Source organism: Stegostoma tigrinum, chromosome 16 (genome assembly GCF_030684315.1).
Source record: "Stegostoma tigrinum isolate sSteTig4 chromosome 16, sSteTig4.hap1, whole genome shotgun sequence".
In the NCBI taxonomy this organism is placed as follows: domain Eukaryota; kingdom Metazoa; phylum Chordata; class Chondrichthyes; order Orectolobiformes; family Stegostomatidae; genus Stegostoma; species Stegostoma tigrinum.
Window position 1 is genome coordinate 35,815,030 of NC_081369.1, and position 12,894 is coordinate 35,827,923.

General features: G+C 38.2%; 1 protein-coding gene across 2 annotated transcripts in view; it reads right to left on the reverse strand.

The window, feature by feature from the left end:
- Window positions 1–12,894, reverse strand: part of LOC125459870 (PH domain leucine-rich repeat-containing protein phosphatase 2-like) — a 126,626-nt gene that overhangs the window by 37,731 nt on the left and 76,001 nt on the right. The window contains exons 7-8 of one of the 2 annotated variants that reach the window (XM_048546835.2): window positions 7,060–7,206; window positions 5,425–5,655 (exon numbers count right to left, since the gene is read on the reverse strand). In XM_048546835.2, coding sequence (XP_048402792.2) covers window positions 5,425–5,655; window positions 7,060–7,206 — 378 coding nt within the window. The remainder of the gene's footprint in view (window positions 1–5,424; window positions 5,656–7,059; window positions 7,207–12,894) is intronic. The other variant, XM_048546836.2, reaches the window with a different exon arrangement.

Consider the following 12,894-nt stretch of genomic DNA (forward strand, 5'->3'; position numbering starts at 1 on the left):
CACCAAATTGATCAATTTACCTGACAGTCTGCTTTCAAGGCGAAACCAATTCACACTACATTTTGTCATTAACTACTGATTATCAAGCAGCCTATTCTTTAGCAAATGGAAAAGTAAAAGAAAGGATTACTAATCTAAGCCAATGCGATTTAAACCATATCCTTTTAAATCCACAAATAGACATATAGTCACACATGAATACAACACAGACAAATGAGTCTTCTTTTCGTCGGCGTCCAGATATTCCAGCTTCTTGTCCCAGCATGGCGGTCTTCTTCAGCAGATGTGTCCAGCCTAGCATCCTGCAGCCCTGCGTTGCAGTGTCATCCTGGCTGCATTTTCAGGGTATTCGTCATTCGTAAATCAGCCTTCCCCAAACTCTGGAGCCATTAACTGAACCGTGATGAACTTTGTCTTAATTTTACTGAAAGAACTGCAGATTCAGTTCTGAGGAAGGGTCACCGGACCTGAAACGTTTACTGTTTTTTCCTTCACAGATGCTGCCAGACCTGCTGAGCTTTTCCAGAAACTTTGTTTTTATTACAATGTATGAATTCTATGAAAGATGTAGGTGCCATGGTGGGGCAACTTGTATGTATTTCGTGTATTTTTCATGTACATGTGACAGTATATTTCTGTTCTAATTCTTAGACAGGAATGAAATAGTGCCAACCCTATCAATACCATTTTTTTAAACAAAACTGCAATTTTTGTTACTGCATTTAATTTTCTGTAAATCAATGCAGCATCTAGTTAACCCAGCAGAATTGGAGACAAACACCAAAGGCAAACTCCAATTTTTTTGACTAAGTTCAATCCAGTCATTCTAATTCTTAAATTTTTTTTATTTTGTTCATGGATGAGGGAGTCACTGGTTAGGCCAGCATTTATTGCCCATCTGTAATTGCTCAGAGGGCAGTTAAGAGTCAACCACATTGCCATGCATCTGGAGTAACAATACACGCCAGACCAGGTAAGGATGGCAATTTCCTTCCCGAAAGAACATTAGTGAACCAGATGGGCTTTTTTACGAATCGACAATGGATTCATGGTCATCAGTAGCGTTTTAATTCCAGATATTTATTGACTTCAAATCTCACCAGCTGCCGTGATAGAATTCAAACCTAGGTCCCCAGAACATTACCTGGGTCTCTGGATTAATAGTCCAGTAGCCATACCACTAGGCCAGTGCCTCTTCTTAGCATGTACTGAATCTTTGAGCTTATGTAGGTTTCCCTGATAAGGATGTTCTTTTGCTGTAACTGATTCCCCTATGTTCATGTTATTCTTGTCGAACAGGATACATTCTGCTATATCTCAGCAGATTTCCTTCGATTTCCTAAGTAACCTTATTGGTTTTTTTCTCTAGATACGAGGATAGATTGTCTAACTGACCCAGTAATTCAGGATTGTACGAGACCTGCTTCGTGAATTATCCACCTCTCCTATCTCACTCTCACTGTCCCTGTCACCCTCCACTACTCATACCACCTGATATACTTGCTTTCTTTCCCTCTATCAATTAAATAGATGTGACATGTTTAAGTGACATAACTGATTCTTCTTTCTGCGATCAGAATTATGCATCCGATAAGTCACATTGCTAATCCCCCTAAAGTCCTTGTACACCTCACTAAATCTCGCTTTCAGGGTTCATTCTATAGACGTAACAACACTAACCTTCCATTTCCTATTTGAAATATTCTACTTTTTTCATTTTTGCCTGTGAAGTTTTCAAATACTGTGCAACTTTGCATGCTCAGGCGTTTTTCTAGAAAGATGGGCACATAATCCAATATTAACGATTCATCTCTTTGCCTTTACCGTGAGTGATTTTAATGTACCTCATGACTGTGGGTCAATTTGAATGGACTAAACCCAGTAGATTTATTTATTTGGGCAATCTTTGACAGCATAGCATCAGAAATCTAATCCCTTGCTCCTATCCTGTGGTATTTGTGACAATACGCTTCAATCATTGTTTTGAGAGGCAGATGGCATCTCACCAAAGTGTTGTGTGCACATGAATGATAGATGGTGGGTTTCAACTATGTCATATACGAATTGCTCATTTACGTCCTTAAAAACAGAAGTTAGACAAAAGTTAGAACTTTGGTCTGATTCCACTTCAACTGATTAGCTCATAAGTAAAAACATGAGCTTGTTTTTCTACTCATGTCTGAGCTGTAAAGGAGTAGCTGCTAAAAATTAGACTGTCTTATTCTTAACTGTCAGAATATAGTGGTGTCCAGCTTTCATTTTTGGCAATGTTCCTATGCAATCTATCGATATTTGATAAGAATGATTCTTCAAAAAAAAAACACGTATGTGTACTAAAGGTGGCAGTTTGATTATATGTTGAGGTTTTCCCACTACTCAACATGTATGGCACGTTTACAGAATTGCACCACATCATTACGAAGTTTTGGACAAGTAAAATCCCTGTCTATCGATGCTTGAACTTTGTATCCCTACATGAAATTTTCACGGCAATAAATGTACTACTTGCAATATCTCCACATGATTTTTGGATGGTACCACTCTCTGTTGTACAAATGTCCATTTCTCACCCTGAGTCTGTGAAGATATTTCCACTTCCTCATCAGAACTCTGTTTCTATTATAAAAACACACTGGAACTCTTTCAGCCTCAACTTTAGTGGGAGCTGCCATTTTAACTCTGAATCTGCATTCTGAACCTCAGGTAAAAATAACATACTACACATTTTTTTTGAATCCTCATCCTTTGATAAAGTTTCAGCTACTTTTAACAGCTCCTTCTAACATTTCTTTCACCTCTGGTGATGGACGTTGTTTAGCCAGCTCTCTGGTCATCACATACTATGGAAAAATACCTGGAACTTGTTCCTGTAACTGTTCTGTCCCTTTAATCTCACTTGGACTTTGTGATTATAGGCAAAGCTATAACTTTTACTGCATGCAAGTCATTACCTAGGAAAAAATCAATGCTATCCATGGGTAATTTCTCAACCCCAATTACTGCTGCTCTGGATAACAAGTAACACTCCTAACTGTACTTTGTACAGCAGAACTCCAGAGATGCTAATCCCATTTGTTAACACTTCGGCTTTCACGACACACTGTGGAGGAAAATGACTCTCCAGCAAAAGAATTTGAATAGTTTCCAGAGATGGTAGGAACTGCCGATGCTGGAGAATCTGAGATAACACGGTGTGAGGCTGGATGAACACAGAAGGCCAAGCAGCATCAGAGGAGTAGGAAATATTTCCTCTGATGCTGCTTGGCCTGAATAGTTTCCATGTTTCTTAATATAGTCACAGGTTTAGCTGGGGTTATCTTTCCTTTCAAAACTGAAGTAAAAATCTGATCTCTGGCATTTTCCTTTTGAGCTCCCTTTCTGAAGTCTCTCTTATGAATCTCTGTAGAAAAAGTTCTACAAGATTACTACAAAACCACCGACATTCGAAAGAAAGGTGTCCCACCTTGTAACAATGGAGAAACTTATGCCTTCAATTTTCACTTCCAGACTTAGTATATTTTTTCAGACCTGAAAAGACATTCTTGCAACATTCCCAGCTGTTCTTTATTTATCTTGAATACTTGCCTTCCTTTCACTTTCCCAACTTTAATCCACTCTGGGTTTATCCGTGTGGGTGACAGAAATAATGTTTAGTTTTATAGGATCTGCTCATAATAGTCAGCCATTCTAAATTCTTCTAAGAGAATATTTTCTGAGCGCTTCACACATGGTTATTCATTCCTAATTCCTATCAAAAGTGCTTTGCTTTGTCCTTTTGAATTCAATAAAGGTTTGTCCGGGCTTCAAGTTTCTTCAAATGTCAAAACTTTTGTGTATGTGCTTCAGAAACTAACTCATTTGCACCCAGAAAAGCCTTTTATACACGATGATCGAAAGAAAACTCATCTGACAGTATTACATAAATTGCACGCACATCACCCAATGCACGGAAAGTTGACAATGTCCAGTTTTCCTTTGGTCTCTTGTTTGGTTCATTATTTTTTCAAAACATGTAAAGAATTACTTCATTTACTTCTCCCCTTTTATAGCATCAGTAAAAATTTAAACATTTCCTTACTGCAATGCAGTTTACAGGTGAGGTTCACCTCATCAGAGCCTTCTGTGGCATCGTAGTCCCTTGTTTTTCAAAGTGAATTGTTTTAAGCTGGCATTCCCTATCTCTTTTCCCTTTAATTTATCTCCTTTCTCTGCTGAATCTCCAGTTCCATCCTCATGCATTCTTCTTCTAGTGTCTTTGCAACTCTCTGAATTGTTGGTTCCATTTTCCTTTCAAGCTGCTTTATTTCTTTTTCACATCATAGCTAGAACCTCTCACATGTCCAACAGTCTCACATGCTTTGCCAATATTTCAGTTACCTCTGTCTTCTTGGCTCTGGCAAACAATTTCACCTCTAATTAATTTGCAAATTCTATCAGTCTGTTTTTCTCAATTCCTGTAAAATCACTCAGGATGCATCTTCAAAGTGCAGGAAGTTCCAACTTCTATCCTGACTTGGAACTTTACTGCCATCAAGTCAATATCCCGGATCTCCCTTTCTAACCACACCATGGGTTACCAACATCCCAGGGATTGCAGCAGTTTAGGCAGCAGCTCATTCCTAACGGGAATTAGTGTTCGGAATAAATGCTGGTCTATTAAGTAATAACCCAGCCCATGAATATAAAAAGATACAAAAGAGCTACAGCCGCTGGTTGGAGATTGCCGATTAATCGGACAACCTTGTAAATTCAGTTACATCAGTGGAATTCTGGAACTCCTTCCCCTGAAATGTTCTGGCTGTTTGTACAAAATCTTATTAACACATTTTAGTACAACTTTGCTAAGCAGTAAGAATTGTCTTTGGCATCAGCGGGCTGTATGTAGATGCATCTGTCCCTAAATCTCAGCTAATATGAATCTCCGTCACCCTTTGATTCTATTATTCTATTATTATTTGATACAAGAACCTACAAACATTTTAAAATATTCTATTGTCTAAAATATTATGGGATTCATAAACATAGCCATCACATTGAAATATATTCAGCACAAGTAATTCACCACCTCAAGGAATTCAGAATAGATCTGTTAGTAATTTAATGGAAAAGAAATTTTTGCTCATTGGAAAAAAAAACACCACAATTATAAGCAGACTAATTGATAGTAAATTCAGTGCAGGAACATTAACAGAATCCATTGAGTGAGAGGGGGAATTTGGTTACATTTCTTCTCACTACAACTGTATTTTTCTTGTCAATACTTAACTCATTTATTAAATATGCAATAGATTGGTACACTTGCAGAAAAAAATCTTTTGCAAAAACAAGAAGTGTAGCAACAGTATACTATGCCTAATACACATCTCTGCAATTCAGATAAGTGCATTAATGGAGCTATTGCTGTGGTATTTTCTATTACCTTACCTGAGGTCCAGGTGTTTAATGTGAGTCATTCGGCCCAGTGTCTCCAATTCCAATGTCTGTAAATGGTTTCCAGCCATGCTGAGCTTATCCATAGCTGTTAAAATTTTACACACTACTGGGATCACAGCGAAGTCATTGAAGGACAAGCCAAGATGGGTAAGCTGTTGCACATTTCCCAATTCTGAAGGCAAACCTTGAAGGCAATTCCCATCCAGAATGAAAGTCTGAAGACTTGGAAAGAAAAGAAATCATAAGTACTGCACATAAAATAATATGCTAATTCTTCTTTAAATATTCTGCACACCCACTTCTAGCAGAAAATATTATATAGCTTTTTGGGCATAAAACGTAATGGAAATATTTGGCACTTAATTGACAAAGACTTTTTGAACTGAGTCTTGAAAATATTAAGCAACTTTAAAAAATGAAAGACACATATCAAAGTATTTAGCAATATAATAAAAACTGAGAGAAACAGAATAGATGTGATAATGGGAACTGCAGATGCTGGAGAATCCAAGATAATAAAATGTGAGGCTGGATGAACACAGCAGACCAAGCAGCATCTCAGGAGCACAAAAGCTGACGTTTCGGGCCTAGACCCTTCATCAGAGAGGGGGATAGGGTGAGGGTTCTGGAATAAATAGGGAGAGAGGGGGTGGCGGACTGAAGATGGAGGGAAAAGAAGATAGGTGAAGAGGAGAGTATAGGTGGGGAGGTAGGGAGGGGATAGGTGAATAGAGGTCTTTAAGGTAATGGGAGGGTTAGAGAGGCTAAGCATTGAGAAATTATTTGTGAGGTGGCCAATTACTACAAATCGTAAATCTAAGATAATCATTAATAACTCCAAAAAAGAACAAAGGAGAAACTTGAATAACAATTAGAATGTGGTACTACAAGGATTAGTTGAGGCAAAATAAGTACATGTGGGAGAAACAGATATAAAAATAGGATTAGACCTAGGGGTTAGGGAAACCCAGACAAAGCAAAATGATTGAATGGACACGTTTGCTTTATTATCCTGCTTCTATGTCGTAGATGCTAAATCATATGGCCCAAAAATGAATGAAATAGCTACCAATTTTTGCAGAACTTCCTTAATCTATTAGGATTTGCACAACTGAAAATTGTTCAAGTATAAAAACCATTATTAACAGTAAAGCTTCTTATCCACAAAATCATGAATCACAAATTCGCCTATCCACACCAAAATTCAACACCGACGGGCAAAACTCGGATATGTAGGATTTTTAGATTTTTCTTAAAAATTAAACTTACTTTTAAGTGAGCTCCACACTCTCTGATTTCATCATTTGAGAGGGTTCTCAGAAAAGGAACCCTCACGGAAATAAAGAAATGACTGCATGTTCTCAATCAGAACAATGTGCAAACTTGAGATGAAAAAATATTCAATAGTGGTAAATTGAAAAGAGTGTGAAGTAAGTGGCTTTGCACAGGTGCTCCTGTACATAAATGTATTATGTATAACGGTTTAAATGGTATGTGCAAAAATACTACACATACTTTGAAAGGGAGGACAGAAAGATAAATAAAAATGATTTACATCCATCACGTAAACAAAAATGAGAAACGAGTTTCTCTACACTTAACTGCCTCCTATGATATCATACTTACTTCTGCAAATTCCCAATCTCCTCTGGGATGGTTTGAATCCTGTTACAGGACAGGTTGACTTCAGTAAGAGTCAAGATTTCACATAAAGATGCTGGAAATGTTGTCAGTTTATTATTCGACAGGTTCAAGCTTTTCAGCTGAGTGAATCTAAGTTTAAAAAAGTTAAATAAACTTAGTCCCAGGTGTTTTACATTAGTCATAGTAGAAATTAGTTTAATTTCATTTAACAGGCTAATTCACATCATTTTGTAACGCGCAGATTTACTGCTGCGTAACATGTATTTCCTGTGGCTAACACCCATTAATCACAAACTCACCATTCAAAACACATTTTATTGATTGCTTGATGTAGGAAAGTAGTAAATCAGAATAGAGATAAATAACATACAAATGAACAGCAAGGAGTGTTGGCTAGAAAACTACCTGTGACAAACTACTGAGTTTCTATTAAGGACTTCTAAATGAACTGTCCGAAGAACTCTGCAAACAAAAAAAAAATTCACAAACAGTTTGCAGTCATTAAAGATTTCCAGGTAGACCCCATTGTTTTACTGAGGTGGTGATCGGAATGTTCAATTAGGATATTCTTGATGCTATGTGGCTGGTTTTCCAGAATCGTTTGATAAAGCATATTTATGGCTAAAAATTATGAAAAAATAATTACAACAAATTGAATCATTTTATGCTGGACAAATAGAAAAAATCAATTTATTATTAATAGCAGAATGAAATCAGTGTTATTTAATATGAATGAATTTTATTGGTTCTGAACACAATATTATTCTTTAGCAGCCCTACTGTTCATGACTGACTAACATGGAATTACTCAGATTTTATAGTGTCATGAAAATGCACCGGAATAAAATAGTCTAAATAAAATCAGCAGTTTGTAGGCCAATTTAAACCTATAGTGATGCTTAGATAGCAAGCTCAAAACAAACGTATCAGTCTACTTAGGCTGCATATGTTTTTGCTACAAATCAACACTTAAAAATAAAATCTCTTTGCAAGTCTATTATTTATTGCTCACCCTTATCTTTACAAGATAATGGTCCACACTTGCTTCCTCCGACTCATGTAGCAAACAAGCTCTCACAATGTTCTCTGCAACAGCTTTATACAACTAAGCGGATAACTGGGTCAATGTAGAGGCTTGCTGTGTGAGTTGGAACATCACATGAAATAGATCAGGTATATACACCAGGTTTTGTTCCATAAAATGGTGAACCGATTGGCTAGATGATAATCTGGCAGCTTCACAGGCATGTTTCATGGTATCGTCTTTAGTTTACTATCATTCAATTTTTCAAACTATTTCAGTAACACAAATTCACATCCCAAAATAAACGCATCAACGGTACTGTATCCAATTTTAGACTTCATTCAAAAAATTGACATTACTCTTCAACAGTCTTAGGTTGATCCAGAATCCTATTCTGGCCCCCAGTTGAGCTTCCCAACCACCAATATGCCTGCTTGCCAAGACCACCTATATTCCCCCTTTAGCACTACTCATCTCCATCTGCTGCCTCAGCCCATTAGCTATTGAAGTTCTCACATTTTTAACTGCAGGCTTGATTAGTCCAATTCTCTCCTGGCCAGCCTCACATACACTATTGCACCTTTACGAACGAGAGCTTAAATGCTCTGTTACCTGTATCGTTGTTTTCCCCAGATCTCATACTTTCAGCACTTTAGTGTTCACTGACCTACAACAGACTTTAGTTTACCAACCCATAAAATGTAAAATCCACACTCTTATGTCCAAGTTTTTTCATGGATAATTTTCCCCTACTTTTCTAACCTCTCAGTCCTACAGTCCCCAGAGAAGTTGGCATTCCATCTATGACTTCATACACATCCTTGCTTCTTTCCCCCATATCATTGGTGTTTATGCATTCAGCCAGTTGGGCCATAACATTTCAAACTCCCCCTCCAACCCACTAAGCCTCTACTGTAAGACACAGTTTAACTTTTTTAAACCAAGTGTTTGGTGACCTGTCATGATGCTTATTTATTCAGCACGTTGTCAAGTTCTTTATGCAATAATACTTTTGTGAGGCTCCTTGTAATTTTTCTACTTTTTAAGCAGAAATTGCATGCTAGTTGTTGTACACAGTCCCTCAAAAGGTTCCGTGAAAATTGTTCATTTGTACCCCATGTGACCTCTACTCAATAAAATTGTGGTTCATTTGGTCTCTGCTTTAATTGCATTTTTCTGCCTGCTCCCAGAACTCTGGACTCCATTGCTCTTTAAGAATGAATTCATTTCAGTCTTGAATCTATTCAATGACTTAATTCTTCACAGCATTCTAAAGTTGAGTAGTCAAGAGGCCATGACCCTCGAAAAAAAATCCTCTTTACCCCAACTGAAATGGAAGACCCTGTATTCTGAGACAATATCCTCTACTTTTCAATTCCCCCAAGATATGAAATACCCTCTCAGCCGCTACCCTGTAGAGTTCCTTCAGAACTGTGTTTCAAGAAAATCACCTTTCATTCTCATAAATATCAGCGAGAACAGGCCCAATTAGCTTGTATGACAACCTCGGCAATCAAATTAATAAGCTCTCTCTTAACTGCCACTAACTGCAACGTGCCTCTCCTTAAATAAGGAAATCAAAACTCTGGCAGTGGTCTTACCAATATCTTGCAATCCTGCCAACATTCCAGTTGCCTTCTGTTCTGACAGAGAGCCAAACCATGCCAGTCCTTCTACCTCTATATTCGCAACACTGTAAAACTAAACTGTCAAATATCCTCAAATAGTCACTCCAACAGTTCCTGTAAGGGCTGCCCACAAAATGAAAGACGTGAAATGGTCAACAAGGGATAAACGGATAAAACAGCATGTTCAAGCATTGACACAAGATGGCTGCCAATGGATAAGTAGGATTAAAAAGCCTATTCCAGCATTTAAGTGAAACATAATGGTACCTTTGTACAGGGCTACTCCAAGATGAATGGGAGGCCCTTAAAGATAACTTGACAAGAGGATGCCAAAGGATAGGCAAGTGACTGATTCCAGCCTCATTAATGAAAGGATAAGAGTTTCATTTTGTAGAATCCCCTTACAGTGTGGAAACAGGCCCTTTGGACCAGCAAGCCCACACTGACCTTCACAGCATCCCATCCAGACCCATATCCCCATAACCCACCTAATCTACACATCCCTGAACACTATGGGCAATTTAGTATGGCTAATCCACCTAGCCTGCACATCTTTGGACCGTGGATGGAAACCAGAGCACCTGGAGGAAACTCAGACAGTCGCCCAAGGGTGGAATCAAACCCGGGACGCTGGCGCTATGAGGCAGCAATGCTAACCACTGAGCCACCATGCGGCCCTGTTGCCCCATTAGGTGAACAGCATCATTTAGAACATGGGGTGTAAATCTCAGCCAATTAACCAGCCGTGAAAACAACAGCTGAAGTTATTTTGTAATAATTTGCTGTTTCATTATAGTAATTCACAATGTTAACAGGTTCTAGTTAAAGACTGATCAGATAATCATAGAGATAGATTTCAATATAAGTATAGACACACATATAACCAAAGTACAATAGAAGCATTCGGGGAAAATCATTTAGGTCTAGATGTGAAAGTTAACTAGTCTCAAGAATCATTTCTCTTCTCTCTAAAAAGATGCCTGGTACATCATGAATGAAACAGATTGTTCACAACTTATTAATGACAAAGTGCTCACAGTAGAAGTAAGTATATAAGTTTACACTTTATTACCGAAATTAATATTATGAATCTAATGGCAGTTAGTTAAAACCAACTGTCTTTCGTATTTTTTATATATAATTGGCACTGTGGAAAATATGAGAGGGATAACAAAATTTGATAGAGATAGTACATGGAATGCAATGAATAACAGAATTCAAGCAGTCCTTAGAGATAAGCAAGAGTGGGACAGACCAGTAGTAGTATAACCAGTAACTCTGGAGTGCAAATAGGATGCAAAGAAAGATGCCAAGGCTTGGAGATTATAATTTCGGTTAAACACCATGAGATCATGGGAGCCTGGGGCTGTCCATAGGAATGCCCATCATTCATTCAGTGCTTCACAGGATTGGGCACATGGAATAAGGGGGAAGGACACCGTGACCACGCTTTATGTGATGATTGTTACATAAAATGTATAAAAAGGCTGTATTCCACTGTAAAAAAAACCAGTGTGTGTGTGTGTCAATGATTTCTCTTCCTATCACAGCCACTGATTGCGAGAACAACAGTGTGCTTACATTGAGGCCAGATTGAAGGAGGTCTTTGACCCGCTACCGGCATTAACTGGTTGCTGCTTGAACAAGTCAACCACTGCCTGAGTCCTCAACCCCAGTTGGTAATGCTCCTACAGTTCCTAACCAGACTTCTAAACAGTAAGCTTCTGCATGCTGTCTGATGTCGTGCGTGCAGTTATGGCTCAAGCTTCTTAAATGAGTCCCAATGGAAAACATTTTCATGGGCATTTCAAACAAACACACCTCTTAGTCAAGTGTAATTTTTTCTCCCACGTAATTACATAATTTTTAAAATGCTAGTCATATACTTTCATATGCAAATACTCTGATTAGGGGAGAAAATGAGCGCGCTGGTACTTTCAAAAAAAATTTGGAATAATTTTGCTGACCATACACAATTTGTTGCCATGTGTCCAAATTTGTTCTCATGATCCACAACCAAAATGTTAGCTCCTTTTATTTCTGCAGATTTTGCTCGACCTACTTACTATTTTCAGAATTTTCTACGTTTCTTTTGATTTCCAGCATCTGCAATGTTCTAATTTTTGTCTAATCTAAATGCAACCACCCCAACATCGAATCCCTACAGTATGGAAGCAAACTATTCAGCCCATCGAGTCCACAGTGAAATTCTGAACAGCACCCCACCCAGATTCACCCTCCTACTCTATCCCTGCAACTCTGCATTTCTCATAGCTAATCCACCTAGCCAGCACAACGCTGAGCACTAGGGGCAATTTAGCACACTCAATCTACCTAGCCTGCACATCTTTGGACTGTGAGAGGAAACCAAAGCACCTGGAGGAAACCCATGCAGACATGGGGAGAATGTGCAAAGTCCACACAGACAGTTGCCCGAGGCTGGAATTGAACCTGCGTCCCTAGTGCTGTGAGGCAGCAGTGCTAACCACTGAGACACCATGCCAATATAATTGGCATAAAAATTAAAGATAGAATTCAAAATTTGTTAAGATGTAGCAATCTGTGCAGATCAATTAGATCAAAGTTTCCTACATATTTAACTGCTCACACCATTCAAATTACTGTAGCTGTCACCTAACTACAGCACTTGTTTTTGAATTTGCCCTTACTTTCAAAGAATATTTGATGGGTGGGCAGGATGGAAGGGGGCACAGAGAGCAAGAGGAAATTGCAGTATGCAGTTCAACAGACTTCAGTAATTATTTCTGCCTTTCACTTAATTTCTATGCACTGTGAATTATAAAGTCTGCATCAGCTCATTTTTTTCAGTCATGTAGAATGGAAATCTTTTAAAAGATGGATGCTGTTGTCGTCCCTACTGAGACCAGTACCATGTGAAGAGAAATGTAAAATCCCTCTTATTTCCTGAAAGAATAAAGTTACAAGATGTCATAGTTTAAAACAAAAAAAAATTACTATACAGCAACAGAATCAAGGAAAACAAACATCGCCTTTGATGATTATTCATATATTTCACATTGATAAACACAACAGAACACAATTATAAGATAATAAAATGTGAGGCTGGGTGAACACAGCAGGCCCAGCAGCATCTCAGAAGCACAAAAGCTGATGTTTCGGGCCTAGACCCATTAACACAGAACA